The sequence below is a fragment of the Lepisma saccharinum genome, chromosome 1, assembly GCF_977018435.1.
Source record: "Lepisma saccharinum chromosome 1, izLepSacc3.1, whole genome shotgun sequence".
NCBI lineage: Eukaryota > Metazoa > Arthropoda > Insecta > Zygentoma > Lepismatidae > Lepisma > Lepisma saccharinum.
The window spans coordinates 61,380,363-61,400,607 of record NC_139229.1 but is presented as its reverse complement, the minus strand read 5'-3'; the positions used below and the strand labels follow the sequence as shown (position 1 = coordinate 61,400,607).

At 36.0% G+C, this 20,245-nt stretch overlaps 1 protein-coding gene across 1 annotated transcript in view; it reads left to right on the top strand.

Annotated features, from left to right (window-relative positions):
* Positions 1-20,245, top strand: part of Dbp73D (putative ATP-dependent RNA helicase Dbp73D) — an 81,950-nt gene that overhangs the window by 22,019 nt on the left and 39,686 nt on the right. The window contains exons 5-10 of the mRNA XM_083131999.1: positions 1,874-2,060; positions 4,918-5,112; positions 7,112-7,297; positions 10,849-11,164; positions 17,180-17,345; positions 19,146-19,280. Of these exons, the coding sequence (XP_082988125.1) occupies positions 1,874-2,060; positions 4,918-5,112; positions 7,112-7,297; positions 10,849-11,164; positions 17,180-17,345; positions 19,146-19,280 (1,185 nt within the window). The remainder of the gene's footprint in view (positions 1-1,873; positions 2,061-4,917; positions 5,113-7,111; positions 7,298-10,848; positions 11,165-17,179; positions 17,346-19,145; positions 19,281-20,245) is intronic.

The window sequence follows — 20,245 nt, the reverse complement described above, 5'->3', positions numbered from 1 at the left end:
CTATTGACAAAACATTTGAAGTACGTTATGTTGAATAATGCCAGACGATTCCATGCAAACGTCAAATCGCGCCTAACTTCAATTAGTGTTGCCAAGGCTCAAAATATAAATAGTGACCCTCGTATGACCAGGAGCAGTAATACTTTAAGAACTATAGCATATTGACCTTCATGGTCTGTGAAAATCAAACATGCAGTTGCTTTAGGCAACTATACAGCAATCTTAACCTTACTTACCATAACTTACACCACATGCCATCACTTCACTTATCTACTGTCTAGTTGAGGCATGTACGTATATTTCTTACTTACTCTAGTTTTCACCACATGTGGCTTCCTCAGGAGTTAAAACAGTAAAACTTTTGCAATAAAATCTGAAGGTAGAAAGTAATTCAGAGTGCCCTATCACTAGTTTCCTACCAGGCTGGCAACAATTTTTATTTTATTATGCAACACTAAAACAAGCTGGTGTTGACAATTACTTCCAGCTGAGTACTAAATGCTTGAAATAGCCACTAGAAGAGCAACAGAATCCTGGAAATGTTGGAAAATTTAGGGAAATCTACTTAGTGAAAATGTAATGGGGAAAGTCCGGAATTTGGTAAAAGCTTTCAAAAATGTGGAAAAGTTACAAAATTATTGAGCTGACCAGAAATGGGAACTAAAAAAGCATCATTTTTACTCTGCACTGCTATAGGCTATTTTTTTTTCAGATTCCAATACCAATACAGATGCTTGAAAATTGTAACAGTTAAAAGTTGTTCTATTGAGTAATATTAGTGATTGAGTATTCCACTCGACTTACATGCATCACTTTACCAGTCTTGCTTTAATATTTTTATAAAAAATTGCGTCAGATCTATGTGTGTGGGTGTGTTTATATATATATTAGTTCCGGCATAACTCTCGAACACCTGGAGCGATTTCAACCAAACTTGGTACACATATCACTTACAATGTGGAAAGAAATACATGCGTAGGGGTGAGAAGGGATTGACATGTAAAAATAATCGAAAACGGCCGATATTAAATTCCGCACAAATCAGCCGTGACTCTGCATCCTGCACAATGATAGTGTTTCTCGGGTTGTCTAACAATCAGGCTGATATGAGTTTGTGTTGGGAAACTACTGCAGTGTGGAATTTATAGTTTTCAGGGTTGCTAGGGTGAATAGTAATACTTTCAATGCCATTCAATTCCAAGTTCATCACCTATCTTAATGGGGGTGAAAAATGACCTACATTAGTGTCGAATCCATAGTTTTCGTTGTCGCTAAGCTAATTGGTGACATTCAAGATGAAATAAAATTTCTTACATTTTACACTATAGTTAGAATTCATTATTTTCCTGTCTAATGTAACATTGGGATAAATAAATACCTGGGCAACACTGGGTAATCAGCTAGTATAATAATAAACCAACCGATTCTTTCCGATACCGATACATTGAGTGTTATTTTTATCTTTAATTTAATTTCAACAATATTAAAGTTGAAAACTAACACCAACAGTGGACCCATTTCACATTTCCATGTTTGTACATTTTCTCGCATTACACATTCAGTCCTCATAGTCCCATTAGTGCAAACTGTTACAAATTCCCAGATTTTATGCTTTTCTGCATTTTATTTTTCACCTACGTCCCCTGAAAAACATAAAATCAAGGTCCCGCTGTATTACTTTGGAAAAGCCAGGAAATTTTTCTTTGCAAAATGTGTGGACATCCTGACTGAATAAATTAGTGAAAACAGATCATGGAATTGGAATTCTACTGTAAATTGCTGCCTTTGCAAACCAGTAGTATTCCTCTGATACGTATGTGTGTCACTTTATTATTATTAATGTAATAATGTGTATTATGATATGTGTTTGCAGGCTTTGAAGTCTAGAATAGTGCCACACATCAGAGCATTGGTGATGTTGCCTGTAAGGGATCTGGCTGTTCAAGTCCATCGTGTGTTTCTCAGATATTGTGAAGGGACAGATTTAAATGTGGTTTTGCTGAAAGGAGATGATGATATGAGTATTAGGGCACAGGAAAAGAAGTTGTTATTCAGGCACAGTGAGTAGATTTTATATTTTATTTCAGCTTCAGAACTATAAAATCACATACATGACATAACCCTCACTATGTTTCTTATATTATTTCAGGGCTCCCACAGAATTAATTTATTTCATAAAGTCATGTAACCGATGTTTGCTACTGGTAACCAATTATTATTTACAGATTTTAGCAACACATCCTAGTAACAATAGTTTTAATTTGAGATGGACTAGAATTGAAATTTTTACTGACATCTGATATGAAATGTACCACTGCTCATTGTAATGATCCAATGTACAATTGGAAATGTTTCGTGAAGAACATTAATGATTCATCAACCTCCTTAATTAATGTATGTCGGCAGGTGATGGCAATAAGTTTTGCGTTGAAGAAGAAACTACATATTTAGATGTTTCCTTTGTAAAACTTAGGAATGAGAAGTATGTTTATATCCATAAAAGTAGCAACCAATTTCATAATTTTGCACTAAATTACAGTCTATTTGTATGTATATCGGACTGATAAAAACGTCACAAATATTACCAATAAACTGATATGCTTAAATTGTCCAATACTGATTAATATGTAGTTCTAATATAAAAAAGTTCTCGATAATGAAAACTATTGGATTTTAGAATTTGAAATTATGCCAGAAAAATCATTTAGTACTGATATTTAAATCATGAAAATTCCAATATAATAATAAATTTGAGAATGTAATATTAATTTCATCACGAAATGCATGCATGCAGAAAAAATATTAGAATGTGAATATTCTGAATTTTACACATTTGAAAGCTAAATTCAACATTAAATTAATTTGCTAATGCTAGTCTTAAAGGTACAATTTATGCTTCAATGTTAATTATGTTCATGCAACTTGTATGGTAGCTATGCAACAGGTAAAATTACATATTTTTCTTTGCTCACATAACTTGCAAAAGCATACTCTAGTTATTTACTTCTTATTCATTGAGGAGTTGAGGAAATAGGTAAATGAAATTTTATTTTCAGTATTTGGTAGTTTTATTTTCATAATTAAAGTATTACATTCTTAATTATGAGGGTTCAGAAATCAGCTTCAAATAAGCTGATAAAGTACAAAAGGAACAAAAGTAGAAAGAAAAAATATTAACATTACTTCTCGATGTAGTCACTGTCAAAATTACCACCCTCGACATAGTGTGGCATGAGATTTCACAGTCCTCCAGTGCTGAACAGTGCTGCTAGTGTGATAAGTGGTTTCGAAGTGCCTTCATCTTTAAAGCTGGTGCTCGAGAGGGTTTATGGAGGCATTGAATTATGACTGAACTCATTCAACGTAACTCTCAGAAAAAAAAGTTGTGGATTTATCTCGCACCATCGATTCGCCAAGATGAATGCCTGAGTACACAGCACTACTCGACACCAACCAGGTCCTTGTGAATGTAGTCACTAACTGACTAAGTGCATGTGCAGCAGGACTGCTAAAGCTCATGCCATGTGACAACCAGGACCTGAATGTCTTTGGTGGCTGTTAGTCTGTAGGAAATTTTTGTACTTCATCAGCCAATTGGAAGTTGATTTGTGAACTCAAGCAAGTTACTTATCCTAAAACTTAAAGCAGTCATATAGCTCTGAATTTATTACTTTTTTCTTAAACAGTCAACAGTACCCCCTCAAGAAAGTGAAATATTTTGCATGGTTTATGAAGATTATGTTGTTTATGAATGTCTTCCGTTGTTTTTATCATGCGGAGATGTGTTATTGTGAAGTAAAGTATGTCTGTTATCTTAGCATGTTATTTTACCGTGAAGCAGAACAGCCTGTAAGGTTCACACAAGTGAATATAGCACCTAACATGACATTCCACAACAGCAGTAATAATTTTACATAGATTTGGAGTTTATCAATTTCTCATGTGTTCTTTTGCTATTTTAGTGAGCTTACAAACAGTGTTTGCTAATAAAAAGCAGCGGAAGTACTCTTGAGATAGCAGGTTTTTACCTACGCAGCCCATACTTTGGGATCAAATGTCTCCGTTAGTTGTGTTTTCTGCATGCTGAAACCAATTTTATATTATGTAAAACACCAAAATCTGTCACTTAAAAAAAAAATCAACATGATTCTCGAGGGTTAACAACCCCCAGTCACCTTTTTTAGCATTTTATTTCCTATCATTGTTTGCAAAGTTGGAACACTTTTGCAAGATTCCTTCTAAATAGTTTTTAGTGATTCGATCCCCGGCCGGTTCAAATCCGTGAACTTTTCTAACGGAAGCTGCCCCGGCGCCTACCCAGCGTCGAATAACATGGGTACCTGGGGGAAACCCTGGGGGGTAAAGGCGGTCAGGGGCGTGATGCTGATCACATCACCCCCACTCACGACCGGATCAAGAAAGTGTGGGGCGTTACCCCCACACCCCCTATACGCCTTCATGGCGTGGTGCTAAGCACAGGGGAACACTTTACCTTTTTTATGGGGGTGTAAGAATCCTTTTGTGCTTGCAACTGGGTAACTCCAAAATTTTGGTGTTGGCCCAGGCATTGGCATTTGAGGAGCTACTTTAAACATTGCAACAGACTCCAGATCTCAAAAGCCAGAAAACAGCAGTGATAATGGGACTCAATAAGCTGGACACATGTCACCCACTGAAAAGCATTGTGGCCTTGTCTTTCAAAGGACTGTTACAATTTGAGATATCAATCTAGATGCACAAAATAATTGTTAGTGCCCTGTTTGCACAGATGACTATTTAAACCGGATAGTATCATATTAATAGGTATTGCTATTATGTTTCTGTGATTGTTGTTGATTGGTACAGTCATTGACCCCGATCAACTGTACATGCCTGAACATATTGAAAAAAATCTTTTTTTTGTTTTCCTTTTTACAGATGCACTTAGTTGCCATAATGTTGTTGACATCATTGTAGCAACTCCAGGGAGATTGGTTGACCATATCATGAACACAAAAAGTTTTTCTTTGAAACATTTAGAATACCTTGTGATTGATGAGGCAGATAGCACCATAGAGGGAAATATTGATTGGATGTATCATCTGGAAAAACATTTAGACTCATTTCATCCTGGTAAGTTAACTACTTCCCTTATCATCTCGAGAAAACTCTTATTATCCTGAAACAAGTTATTTCAAAGAGTACCATAAAATTCCAACAAAGTCCCGACAGCAGGATATCATCTGCTGGGTCCCTGTCACGTGGGGATGCAAGGGAACAAAGCAGCCGATGCTGCCGCCAAGTCTGCTGATGCAGATGGCGACATTCTCGTCCACCTTCTGCCAACTAGCGACGTGCAGAATGTGTTTCGTTGTTGCCTTCTTGATACTTGGCAGGAGGAGTGGGGTGCCGTAACTGGGAACAAGCTTCACACTATTAAACCCACCATAGGTGCATGGTGTTCCTTGTCCCGTCCCTCTCGTCAAGAAGAAGTTCTTACCTGACTGAGTATTGGACACAGCAGTCGAACACATGGCCACATGCTGCAAGAACAGAACCCTCCTATGTGTCGAGTTTGTAACGTCTTTTTAAATATTTGGCATATTCTTGTTGAACGTGCGGATTTTGCTTTCCTCAGACAGGCTTTTAATCTTCCCAGCTGTCTTGTCAGCCCTGTTGGGCTTTATCAAATGTTTTTAGATTATTGCACAGAGCTGGTCTCTTCCGCTGTCTGTGAGGAAGCTTTTAGTATTTTCTGAGTTTTTGATGTGATGTGTTATGTTTGTCTTGTGCAAGTCTTTTTACAACCTTGCACTTTTAATGTTTTCCAAGGCTTTTTACACCCCTTATTTTAACTTTTTTCAAGTCAGAATTTTAGGTAAGGGGATATTTCCCTGTGTACATTGAAGGGTGGAAAATGGCATAAAGTGCCGATGCACCCAAAAATTTTAACTCAATCAATCCCAACAGCAGGGAAACAAGATGAGATATATGATTGAATGGAAAGAATTTATTATTATTAGTGAAAAACTAAATCCTTGTTACTTAAATTGGAATAATAGTCACTGCGTAAAAAGGGTGTGCTGCAGTGGCATGTTTTGGATAGTATATGAACAGCTGAGCACATCATGCTGCGACGCCAAGGGTCCCGAGTTCGAATCCAGCTCGGGCTTGGTTGTTTGTGAATGTCCATTCATCAATTTCATCACTCATCCCCATCTTCACAAATTAGCCAAGAGGCATAAAACGTGAAGTAAAATAAACTAAATCAATCAATCAATGAACAGCTGAGCCCCTGTGCAGCAGAACTAATAGAACACCTGCCTTTGGTGTATGCAGTTCTTGGTTCAATTCTATGCGAGACCTACAAAATGTTGGTGTAGGCCAAGCATCATAAGGACAAAGGAATGGTAGCAGATTCCAGTCTCAATGATCAGAAAATGGTGGTGAAGAGTTTTCATGCACTGACCACGGACCACTTGACTGGCCTTTACTTCAAAGGGGCTGTTACACCATGTCAACATCAATTGAGTTCAATCCAGTCAAATGATCATGGCAGTTGTGGCTACCAAAGCATAAGTTGAGTGTCTGTGAAATAAAAAAATGTGTTTCTGTATGTGGGATCCTTTTGCATGCCAAGTTTATTTCTAGTGTGTTCAGGAAAAGGCACATAAATCACAAACTGCTATTTTCTGTTGCTTTCATCAGTCACACTGAATGAATTAAAGAAAAATATTATAAGTATAATTTTCTATTGGGCATGTGTAAAGATTCTAATCAGTGAAGACCTAACATGTGTATCATTTCTGTAATGTTTGCTATTAACAGAATAAACATAAAAAAATCTCTGCGTTAAAGTTCCATTTTTTGACTTAAGTGCCTTTTCCCCGAACAGCTTAGATTTGCTTGTGACATTGTTCCAATAGAATTGTTACAGTCAAGTAAATATCTGTATTTTATATGCATTTAATGTTTGTCTACTCTGAAAGCGGTGTGCTACATTTTTACATAATGAAACAAATTACCCATCTGCTTCTTGGCAGTCTAATAAATATATGAATATCAAAAAGGAATCATATCCTGTATTAGTATCCTTTTGTATACAAATTAAAAATAATGTCTTATTTTTCAGCCAATGCAAGAGTTAAGAAACCATTCCCGCTTACAATAACTACAATGGATTGTCTGAAACCACTGCCTCAGAAATTGTTGTTCTCGGCCACATTAACTCAGGACCCTGAAAAGTTGGCTAAATTTTGTTTATTTCAACCAAAATTGTTTACATCTGTTGTGGGAAAAAGGAGAGACAATGCACATGGTCAGTATTTTTTCTGTTTGTTCCTAGATTCATTTCAGTGAATTCTCTGCATTCTGTTTTGTATTAAAGTGTGATTTAGTACAGGTTTTGCGTATCGCAACGAACTGTTGCTCGTTGGGATCTTACCAGAATCCTAACCATTATGCTTGAGTGATGTAGCTTCGTCATTCATTCATCCTCACTGGTGAGCACTCGCTCTTTGGCAGATAACAGATAACTTGATGGTAATGGGCGAGAGGTTACTTTTCACACTTGAAATGGCACAACACTAAGAGTTGGGTTTATATCTTCTAGTTTAGATCAACATGGTTAGAGAAGGATATTACCTGTCTATTCGATGATGAAGAGTTCCTCGGAGAAGACTCTTAGAGTTGCGCTACGCAGGCTCGCTCAAACTCCCCGATGTTTATCGTTCCTCGATCCAAAGCAAAAGACCCCACGTCGCCTGTTACACTCTAACTTATCCTTTCTTCCACCACCTGGTTATTGCTCCCTAATAGTAGTTGATCAGCAACTTACTTTCAATCAACCAGGAAGATTGATTTGATACTGACTTAACATTCTTTGAATGCTTGAGAGAGTAACGGCCGACGAAGGAGGTTATTGCTTTTGGCTTGCTACTTTTCTCTAATCAGGGGAACCTGTTACGGTATGTAATGTTTCTCATTTGAAATACACAAAACTCACGTTTAACAAAATTCATATATGTTGCAAATAAGGAAATACGAACCACTTACCGGATACTGGAAAAATTTAAATTTATGCAGCCAATCGAAGATATAGTCTGCACAGGACAATGTGGTTCTCTCGCCAGGCTTGTCGAAAACTCAATAACTGACTACCAAACAGATGGATTGGTCATGCTGATCATGATGATAGTAATCTTCTTTTCTTCTGGCCTGTATGTTCCCCAGGCCTAACACCCTGCAGAGGTTTGTTAATGATGGAAAACACAGGCTATGCTTGATCTGCTAGCATGCATCATAGAAAATATTGGATCAGTCTATCATTATATACTGGTTTGGCAGGTACATGACTGCAGGCTGGATGTATGCAGAGTTACGAAGTGTACTTGCATTGAACACATGTGATGTACTGAAACAAAACAAAGCTTTTTGAATTTATCTTTGTGAATTTCATCAAACAGATTATCATTTATTCTAGCCATGTACTTTAAGTATGTGATTTCCTTCTTTTTTTCTTTTTTTTAAGCATTTGTACAGAGCATTCCTGACATTCGTTACGAGACTCAGCTGCAAGCAGCCCGGCGTCAGTGCTTGTCTTTCCCCCGCGACAGTCGGTAGAGTCGGCTATTAAAATTACAGTTTTCATATTGTGTACTAACCTTGACTACAGAAGGTGTTGAAAATGATGTCCCTCTGCTGCAACACATTCCTGGCATCTCCAAAGGAAATTGGCATTTACACGTGCAAGTTTGTCTACTGTAATTCTCCTGATTTCTCGTACAATACTCTCTTTTAACTCACTGATGGTGTGCGGATGGTCTTTGTATACTTTATTTTTTAGATTTCTCCATAAATAAAAATCGCACGCTGACAAATTGGGGGACCTAGAGGGTTATTGAAAAAACCAGTTTGTGAGAGGCGGCTGATAGATTTCCAAGGAGACTGTTCTAACCTTTGTCCTATCTCATCGAGTTTTTCTTCAGTAAGTACACATGGGTTTTTCTTTCCACTTTTATTCAGAACTCGCCCTGTTACTCAAAACTTTTTTACAAGGTTTAATACAGTGGTCCTATGTGGAACGGGAACGTTGCAAAAGGTCGTCGCACTTCTCCACAATTCCTCTTTCCAAAGTAACACTCGACAAGATAAATCCTTTGTTGTAATGTGCCATATTAAGCCACAATCTTCAACACATGGACACAACACAACACAACTTCCGAGGGAGGATTATACTGGCGTCAATTTACAACGTTAACAGAAAGGGAGTCGCGGACCCCATTCACCGGGAAAGACGAGGGCTGACACCGGGCCGCTTGCCGCCAAGTCTCGTAACGAATTTCAGGGAATGCTCGGTAGTTTTTCTCGTACTTCAGGTATGTACTGTTTGTTAACTCACTACTTAAAGTGATGTTATTTGATGTTAATTTTCAACAACTCTTTTTATTACCTCACAAGTAAACTTTAGATCTTGTTTGTTTACTGTTCATTTCATTTGATGTATATTGTGAGAGAGAAATAGAAGACAAACAAACATACATACATTCATCCATCCGTCTGCCCCTCTATCCTTCCCTCTGCTCATTTTTTAAAATGAAAACCAGAGTAATAGACAGTTACATAACCTGTAACCTTTGCTTAAAGTGGATGGATGCCTAGCTACTAAGTTTTTGGTAAGGCATGCAGATTTGTTCTCACATTTGTGCATTTAACAAGATTATTCCAACAAAACCTTACATTACGCTAGTTTCCATATCATATATTCCATAACAATGCAAGTTGTTGCCAACTTTTTGAAAATTGGAACATTTGAGTATATTTGTGGTACCTCATTTTATAAAAAAAAAATGATAAGATTATAAAAAAGGATTGATGTTCAAGGTTTTGACTTGCATTCTATCACTTTTAGAACATATTAAGTAGGGCTGAGCTGATACCTATGCCTATGTAGTATCGGTTAGAATTCATCTACCGTTAAAATCCAGTACTTTTCTGTTGTATTGGTCTTTCATGGGGTCCACAACAATGCCCAAGGACACTTTTGCAGAGTCTTTATTTATACTGGAAATTATGCAAAATTCAAACTATTTTTATTTTGCACAAGAAACTGTATTTTATAATTACATAACTTCTATTTTAATATTCTGATATAATTCTTGAATATTCTAAAGCAAATTTTTGGTCAATTGATGCATAGAATTGGAGAATATTTACACACCAATATTGATCAATATTGTGAACAAATTTTAATTATTGCAATTTTCAAGTATCTGTATCGGTGGGAATCGGTAAGACTATCGGCATTGGTATCGACTCAGCCCTAATATTAAGTACTTTGTTAATACTTCATCTATTAAAATATTTATAGTGAATTAACATCCTTCTGTAAATAGTGGCAGTGATTCATCAAATCAATTGGTGAATACAGTAATTTTTTTTTGTAAGTTGCACAGAATTCGTATGCATTTGTGTTAAGAAGTACCATTTAGATCTTTCTAGTGGAGGCACATAGCAGTTCAAATCGAACTTTAAACTGTAGGTCCAGTCCCAGTAGCCTTTCTGCGCACAAACTGGACTTAAATCAAAAACTCAAACTTAATTGTTCTAGTTCATTGTGTGGTCTAATGAAGATTAGGATGCTGAAATATTTTTAAAAGAAATATTATTTAAAATAAAGGGAATTGTTTACTTTATTTAAACATTAACCTGTCGGCATACATAGCACAGTGAGTTATTCAAATTTGCTTTGAGTTTCATAAACTATTTCATTTTGAAATATCTTAATTTTTTGAACTTTCCTTTTTTGTGCATTTTTTCATGTATCGTGGTGCTTTTTCCTTCTCACTTCTTTCTTATTCTTTATTCTAGATCAGTCAGAAGTTACAAATAGTGAAATGCAAGGTAAATTTATCGGGAAGTACACAACTCCACTTGAACTTCAAGAGATGTACAATATTTGTGAACAACAAACCAAACCTTTAGTGTTGTTCCATCTTATTCAGAAGTTTAATTGTAAACATGCTCTGTGCTTCACTAATACCAATGACAGTACTCGTAGACTTTGTATACTATTAAATGAACTGGGTGCCAAGAGTCAGATAGAGGTCAGAGCAATCACTACTAGTATGGATACAAAAGCAAGGCAAATGGTTTTAAAAAATTTTGATGAAGAAAGAGTTGATATGTAAGTATTAACATTATACAAAATGTAATATTTTAATTTGTATTATATAATTTCTAATTAAAATTGTACAGAGTAGAAGTAACATAAAATCAGTAATGTGTGTATCTGCTATATAGATATAAAGGGACCTCACCTCAATGATAGCATTACAGTTAACATTGTCACCTTGTAATCAAAGGGTCCTCCTAGGTTTGCAAATGCCTGGGATTCCATGTATTTCATAACCAAGGTGGGTTCATTTAAATCAGGTGATTTTTTTTTTTAAATCGTAGATTTATATCTCTCTAAATAAATAATTTATAGAATAACGTACATAAGGATTTTGTAGATATCAGAATCACTTTTGGTGAAAGTACATTAATGTCGTAATCATTTCATGGTGATTATTAGGCTCTAAGAAAGGAAATGAAATACATGTACTGATGTGGTGAAGTTCATACGAAAGCAAATGTAATATGTAAAATGTAAACACTTAAATTTCTTGTTTTAAAATTCAATAATTTTTATAGGCAAAAATAGCAAATATTTTGTGTAGAATAATATACAAAATACTAATCATGTTAAACTGAAGACTTGAAGTAAAAAAGGATGCAAGTGCCATTTGCAAACCTACGAGAAAAATGAGTTTGTAGAAATTCCCTTGTCAATATGAACACCATGTTGCTGTTTTTGGTTTCTGAAACGTGAAACTGTACTATATTGAATACAAAATCTATAGTAGGGTATAGGAATTGTACATCTGCAAAGTGTGAAAATGGTGTAAGTCCAAAGTGCAAGAGGTATTAACACAAAAAGTGATCAAAGTGCCAGATATACAAACATAATGTAGAGCACAAATTTGTAGCTTGTCCTGTACCATTTTGCGATAATCATAATTGTAAACATTTGAAAAGTAATAAAGACGTATCACGCATGACTATGAACTGAAAGTTGTCCCATTTGTGAACAATGGTGTTAAAGGTATCTGTCGTCATGTTAACATACATGATTCAATACACAGTACTATAAACTAAACGGCGTACACTTTTAGAAGGAACATGAGTTCAGCCAATACGCAGCCAGTGCTGTCGCGCTGTTGCCAAACCAACTGCTAGTGGAAGGGAAACAGAGAATTCGTTGTGTCCAATATTCAACTTTTTATATATAATGTATGCACGTGATATTTGAGTACACAGGATTATATCATATCACTGCAGCATATAAGAGAAACTCGTATCTGAAAGTTTGAAGGTATTTATTGTAGAGTAACTGCAAGATCATCATCATCGCTCTCATTTCTGTTTTCTGGCATGTTTCCCAGGAGATTTGAATAGGGGTTCACAGATTTCTGTGGTAGATATTTTACCCTGTTTTATAATATGCAACATAGTATGCACACATACACCACACACTTAAGCCGTAAGTTCTCGACTATGAGAAAACACATTTCCAGCACGCACTTCTTCCGACGCCAATTCCTTGAAGTAAGAATACACTTTAAAACTAAGATTTCTGTCTTGTGAACATAATATTTTACCCTTGCTGCCTGTACTACTAGTACTAGGTTTCAAGAGCAACATTATTAATTTGATTTGCTTTATTTTACTTTGCTTTTCTGTCACTTTTGGCTAATTGCGAAGATGAGAATGAGTGATGATATAATGAAATTGATGAATGGACATTCATATCCAGGCTGGGATTCGAACCTGGGATCCCTGGCATCCTAGTGTGATATGCTAACCACTCCACCATGGGGGGCCAGCTCGACATCATTAAATAACACTCACGGAACACACACTATTGCACAACTATTGAAGATGAAGGCTGTATTGCACAGCGCACTACGTTGCCACGGGTCCCGGGTTCAAATCCCAACCCAGGCAAAGGTGTTTGTAAGTGTCCCTTCATCAATTTCATCATATCATCACCCATTCTCATCTTCGCGATTCGCCATAAGTGGCAGAAAAGCGAAGTACGAGTAAAATTATCTTATGAAAATGCTGAACTGAAACTGACTTAACTAACTCGCAATGTTCATGAATGCCCACGACAATGAAGCGTCATTGTGCATATTCAGCTGAATTTAACACCCAGAGCTTTACCAAGGCACAACAACTCAGCGGGGTCAACACGGTGGCAACAAAAGGAAAATGAAAGGGTTGTGTGTGTTGAGACGTGCTGTTACCCGTGTTTCTTCAAGAAATGATAACCCCGGTTGTAGGCGACGGAAATTCATGGGACTTGGACAGTCAGGTTCAAAATGTCGTGTCCCATCTTATGATGAACTTTAAAGTGGTGAGTTTTATGAACCTTCTTGCGTGCCAAAAAAAATACAGAACACTGCATTTAACTTGCACTCCGCAGTTTGCTTACTGTACAATGATGCACTCCTGCCATTGGCTGGTCGCCAAGGACACACTCTCCGTAGCTTCTCCCGATACCGCTCCTAAAACCGTGCATCGTATAAACGTATGTGCATACCTTAACACAGGTTTGAAAGTTAACTGGCTTCAGTCAGCAGTCAGCTCTGCATAGAACTTCCTATACTCTTGATCTTGAAAGAAGGGAATCATTTTCCTCAGATCTCTCTTCTTCTCTGCCGACAGCTTAGAGTTGCAGGCCAACCATGGAAGTGGGGTATTTGCTATTCCTGGTTTTGTAATGCCTTTGCGGAAAATATTGCAGTCCATCGAACGTTCCATGTCATTGAAAGTTTGCTTGATGTGAACAACATCAGGCCTGGCAGCAGTAACTTTCAACCAGTGAGCTGTGGATATCTCCAGTTTGGTTGTACTCAGGAATTCCTCAGCAGCGTGCTTAAAGTCAAAAAAAGTGATTTTCCTCCAAGATGTGCACAACAAAAGGATTATTCCATCGGACACCTTCAATCATAGATTTTAAGTACTTTAAACGCTAGGCACTTAGATCTTAATATACGTTGACGTGCTGGGCACTTTCACCTCCCGCCATCTATTAGCACCTAACACAACTATGCAGAAACGTGTGTGGACTTTGATTCATCTTTATGTTATTGGGCAAAGTACATACATCATTACTAGTATATTCACACAATTTTCCCAGAAATGGCACTTACATCCTTTTTTACTTCAAGTCTTGAACTGTAAATAAACATGGCAGCTGACATTTTGCAAACTATCATTAAAAAATCACCAAATTCAGCTACAAAGACTACATAAAAAGTTTCAGTTATATAGTACATCCAGAATGTTTTATTTTTACTCTAAGGAATGTTACTGAAATAATTATAGTTTCATTAACACACTCAACAAACATTTCCATAGTTGGTTCATATATACAGTATCAGAAACAGAAAAATGTATATTTACATATGATTTTTTATTTGCCTTAATCAAACTATTCAAATATTTTAGAGTTCCATTTAGCAGAAAAAGCCTTTCTATAAAAGAAACCACATCTTTATGTATGGGGCCAAAAGCAATGCAAGCAATTTTAATTTTTTTTAAAAAAAAATCTTCAAAATTATTTTTTAAATAAAAATCATGATTTTTATCCATCCCGATTATAACTATAAAAGGTCTTCCTCCTTTGTTGAGGTTTTTAACTAAATGAATAGTAATTTTTCAAGTTTCCTGTACCATTTCAATCCCTTCTCTCTGCCTCTCCTTCAAAGGCTGCATGCAGTGTTGGCAATAACACAGTAGTGATTCTCAGTAGATTATACATATGTTCTGACCACATTGTGTGTACATAATCAAATGACCAATTTCCTATTTCAATGAAATCTAAAAATTAGGGGTGGATTGATATAAAATTTTGGCCAATACTAATAAAGTACCGATATAAACTATCAATTGGTTCATTGACCTCCTTAATAAATCTGTTACCAGATGAACCAAGCTTTTGCAGTTCGTATATACATTTACTTGATAAAGAAAGTACAGAATGGAGATTGTGTTTATATTCATAAAAATTATAACAAAATCGCACGATATTGCACTAAATTGTGGGATATTTATAGATATATTGGATAAAAAAATAAGATAAAAAAAGGTAAAGGTGTTCCTCTGTGCTTAGCACCATGCCATGAAGGCATATAGGAGGTGTGGGGGTAACGCCCCACACTTTCTTGATCTGGTCGTGAGTGGGGGTGATGTGATCAGCACCATGCCCCTGACTGCCTTTACCCCCCAGGGTTTCCCCCAGGTACCCATGTTATTCGACGCTGGGTGGGCACCGGGGCCGCTTCCAACGTTAGAAAAGTTCCTGGATTTGAACCGGCCGGGGATCGAACCCGAGACCTTTAGCATGGTAGTCAGACGCATTACCAACAGCCACCGCGGATATATTGGATAGGTAATTTTACCAGTTAACTGATACACTCATATTCTTATATGAACTTTGAGAAATAAATGTTTATAGAGTTCTTTGTTGCCATCCTAAGTATCTGTTTACTAATTTTTCAGAATTGTTTAATAAATAAAGATTTAACACTTATTTATTATTGAATTAAGAAAGATAGTGTGTTTGCTGGTAGAAGCAAATCAGTATCTTATCAATCTGTGTGTGTATAAATACCCTATAATTCAGTGCAAAATAATGTCATTTGGTTATATATTTTTAAAGATGGTATAATTTATGCAACCTGGGTTTGTAAAATAAATTTCTAAATACATAATTTATTTTTCTAATGCTAATGGACCACTCAGGTTCTTCATTTACCATTTTTTATTAGTGGCACCAACCTATGTAGGCCCATGGGGCCTGAGCCCATCCAATAATCAGTCATGTTATGATTATTATATATTTGTTATTGTTAGAGGCATGCATTTTTTATTTTTGACGAAAAATCAAAATGTAAAATAACACATTGTAATGTTAATTTTTCAAGTTTATGAAAGGGGTGAGGTGCATTTTCCTACCTTGTTTTGTCACGAAATGATGCGAAATGAACTGCAAAATGCGAAATAGGCTCTTAAACACGAAATTTAGAGTTTATTTACAGACGTGACACTTTCTGAAGTTTTGAATTATCCTGTGAGTTATGCAATTCATGGATAATTGTCTAATTCTACTGTAAATATTGGAGATGCAAAAATAGACCCTTTAAACACACAATACTCTGGTAATGGCATAAATGTGCTATTAGAAGGCATGTGTTTATTTTGTGTAATAAGTGCAGTTTTTAAAGCAAATTTAGGATTATGTTCACAATTTTAGAACCAAAATAACATTTTATGTATCGCTTTTGATCCAATTTTTCACCGATAACACCGAAATTTTATTTTATTTACCACTTTTGAACCTGAAATTTACTGTTTTTGTACCAAAATTTTGTTGTTTTTTATTTACCAAAAATACGTATGTGCCTCTAGTTATTGTGATTCGTGGTGGATTGATTACTGCAGTAACTAACATACTTTTTTTGTAAACAAGGTAAGGATACATTATCAGTGAGCATTAATATTGTGATACATGAAAGTGAGGATTTTTGAGTTCACCCAATGGTTTTTTTTTTTTTTTTTTTTATCCCTGATCAAAATGTTATAATATTGGTTATCAGTAGGTACATGCATTTATAGTGAATAAAAGTTCAAGATGATTTCGTTACAAAAACTGGCCAAGATTTCTGAATCAAAAGTGGCATAGAAACTGGCATTTCAGTGTTAAAACGGTAAAAGAAAAATCCCAAATTTCATTTAAAAATTATACTTAAAAAGTAAAATCTCCATTCTACCAGCACATTTGTGGAGCTATCAAGTTTATTTCAGACACTTGATTTTCATAATTTTGTGACCTCGCACTTTTCAAAAACGTCAAACATGAACATTAGAATGTGTAATCTCACATTTCTTATTTTCGTAAGAAACAAAATATACAAGTTCTTATTTACTAGTATCACTATATTTTTATCATTACTGGTAGGGACCTTGATTTATCACTATTATTTTCCCACTATATTGGTATCGAGTCGGCACTATTTTAAATTCTAATAATATGATCTGAAGTATGCAAATGAAGTAAACATGAAAATGCAATTGTGGTTTTTCTTTGTAGTATTGTATGTACAGATGCTTTGGCAAGAGGAATGGATCTTCCAAATGCGACATATGTGTTCTTGTATGACGTTCCAAGTTATGTGAAAAAATACATTCATAGAATTGGAAGGACGGCTAGAGCTGGCAAAAAAGGCGTAGCAATAACACTATTAGTACAATCTCAGGTAATTAGTAAAATTATATTAATTCAGTATTTGGGCAAAGAAAGAAATATTTAATGCTTGGGAGAATCTGGAACATGTAGTGAAAATTTCTACTTTATAAACACAATGTGCTAATACTGGAACTTTGATTTTACGTTTTTCTAGTGACAAAGGCAAAATATGGGAAAATTTGCTTTATTGCAACCATGAACGTTGAATGTTTACCATGGAAAAATGTCAAATCAGGGTTCCACGAAACTATTTGAAATTCTTTCATACTTTAGCTTGAATTTCATGATAGGGTTAAGTATAATTTTAAGAGAGTAAGGGAGATTTCAGACCAGAGAACCCCAGGAGGGGTTCAAATGGACCTCTTTACTCTATAAGCAAGCATTCACTCTGCATGCATGAACAACAGATCGAGACGACATGATGCACACCTTGAGAAAACTGCCCAGTCCAAGCAACAAGTGTAGCTTATCACGTCACTTTGGTTGAAAAGGTTGAGTGATATAAAGGGTTGATGATTTGACCTGAAAGCCCCCTAAGACATCAATTTATTTCAAAGTAGTCATTGAAATCATTAGGCAAATAAATTGTGATTTTTCTCGGATTAAATGAAATTATTGCAAATTTGTGTAAGAAGAGAATGTGTAATATTGCTGTCCATTTGGCAGGAGTTTTTGCAGAACCTTGTGTATTTGCATTTTAAAAGAAATGAAACTGTTCAGTTGGACTTCTGGTGCATTTAACATTTATGATAATGTATAATTCATTTATAATAAGAATTATTTAATTTAGTGTTGAGAATATTGAACACTGAAAAATTTATATTCTTACTTTACAAATCAACAAAAGTTACAAAAATTGATTAAAGGCTACATGACCACATGAGACCTTTTCCCTCGAGGGACTCTTGTGCCTGGGTTAGGGGTGTAAAGGGTGACCTTCCACGTAGTACACCCTGGACTGCATTTTGCAGAGTAACGAGGGCCACTACAATTCTGTGTGTTGTCCTGTTTTTTGTTCTTGTGTGTGCTGAGTGCCCCTTTACAGCCCAGCTGTAAAGACCAAAGTCAGAATATTTTAATATTTTAGATACACAACATTACAGTTATGTTATTTTAGTTATGGTAAGGGGCTGGACCCCGTATCATGTGATGGGTGCAAAATAGCCTAAGCGCTGATGCACCCAAACTTATAAATTCAAATTGTGCCTGAGTTCAACCCTCATTTCATTGTAATTGTCCTTTCGTTTAATCGTCATCATTTAGGGGTGTAAGGAGTGACTTTCAGAAGGCATTGAATTATCAACCTCTCTTCCACATAATGTAACGTGGACTGCATGATGCAGAGTAATGAGGCTCTACCATGTAGTCTCGCATCCACTATAATCCACTATGGGACTTCAATTGTGTCCTGCCCTCGTGAGTTTGTAATTGTCATTTCTCCTTGTTCATCATCATCGTTTATCCTTTTAATCACAATTAACCTAAAAAGGTAGAAAAGTGACATTTAACGAACTAAATACAATGGAACCCCGATATTACATTACTAGAGACTTTACATTTTCATGCATTATATATTCAATTCTCATTATCCCAAGAAATTGTATCACATTTTTTACAAAAAAAAATGTCGCATTTTAGTTTAATCGATTTTCTGCTATAATTCGTGAAGTTTTTCAATGTCTGTGATGTATGGCATATTTTTTCTTTATATCTAAAATTATTGCATTTTTCCATGGAATATTTTTGTTTAATTATATGTTAATTATAGAATTTGTTAATTTCATAATTCATTCCCTTTTTTTTTTAATAGTTCTCCGGCTTTTGTAAGATGCTGAAGGAAGCTGGGAAGGAAGTGCCAGAAAATCTAGAAGTGGAAGATGACGACATAATTCACCTTGAAGAAGAATATAAGAATGCTTTGAGTGCCCTTAAAACTCAGTTGCAAGTGAGTGTTTTTTTGTTTTTTTTTGTTTCCTGCATATATTGACTTTGTACGACTTTGATAAACATAAATTCAAGCTTCTTTTTTAGTGTAATCTCGATTTTATTTGCTTGCATTTTGCATTTAATATAGATAATAGTCACTGAGCAAAATGGTGCCATTTTGAGGTTACCGAATGTGCACCTTCCATCACATGGGAGCCAAATCATAGTGGGTTTTTTTCTTTGTTTTCTGTGTGTGTTCGATAAAAAATGCAAAGTAGCTTCCTCAAAAATCATTTCCACATTAGAAACTTGTCACAGACAGATGCTGGCAACTCCTGGGCAGCACATTTAACACATATATGAGGGGTTCAAAGCACAAGTGGCATAACTAAACTTATCGTGGAAATGGAGGTACATGTATAACTTAGAACCGTGGCGTATCAACATTTCATTGCTATAGTGCGTCTCAACCTTAAAAGTCAGTACAGGTTAAATGGAGCGCGGCGTTGCTAGATCAACAAACAGAAGCGCATCGAGTCGCTGTTAATCGCTAATGATTGCGGCAAATTTACTTGCTTAATATCGTATAGGAAATGTTTAAAATCTATGTACAAGGTAACCAAAAAAGTTCTTGCCGTTTTTGACGTCCCATTAATCATGCGCTTACAGATAGGAAACTAAATTACGCACGTGCCTGCCAAGCAATCGGGAGTTAGTCTGACCATCGACTGTCAGAAATACAGGCACGTTGCGCACACACAACAGTCATAGCTCGTCCAGTGTCGAAGAGAAATGGAGGTATCGAAGCAGCTTGTTCGCGTGTGTTTGTTGTATGACTTTAAAGTGGGCCTGTCAGCTGCTGCATCAAGTCGCTGCATTTTCCAGGCTTTTGGGAAGAATGCCGTGAACGAACGCACTGCCAGGCATTGGTTCCAGAAATTTTGTTCAGGAGATGTGCCCCTTTCGGATGAACCTCGCAGTGGA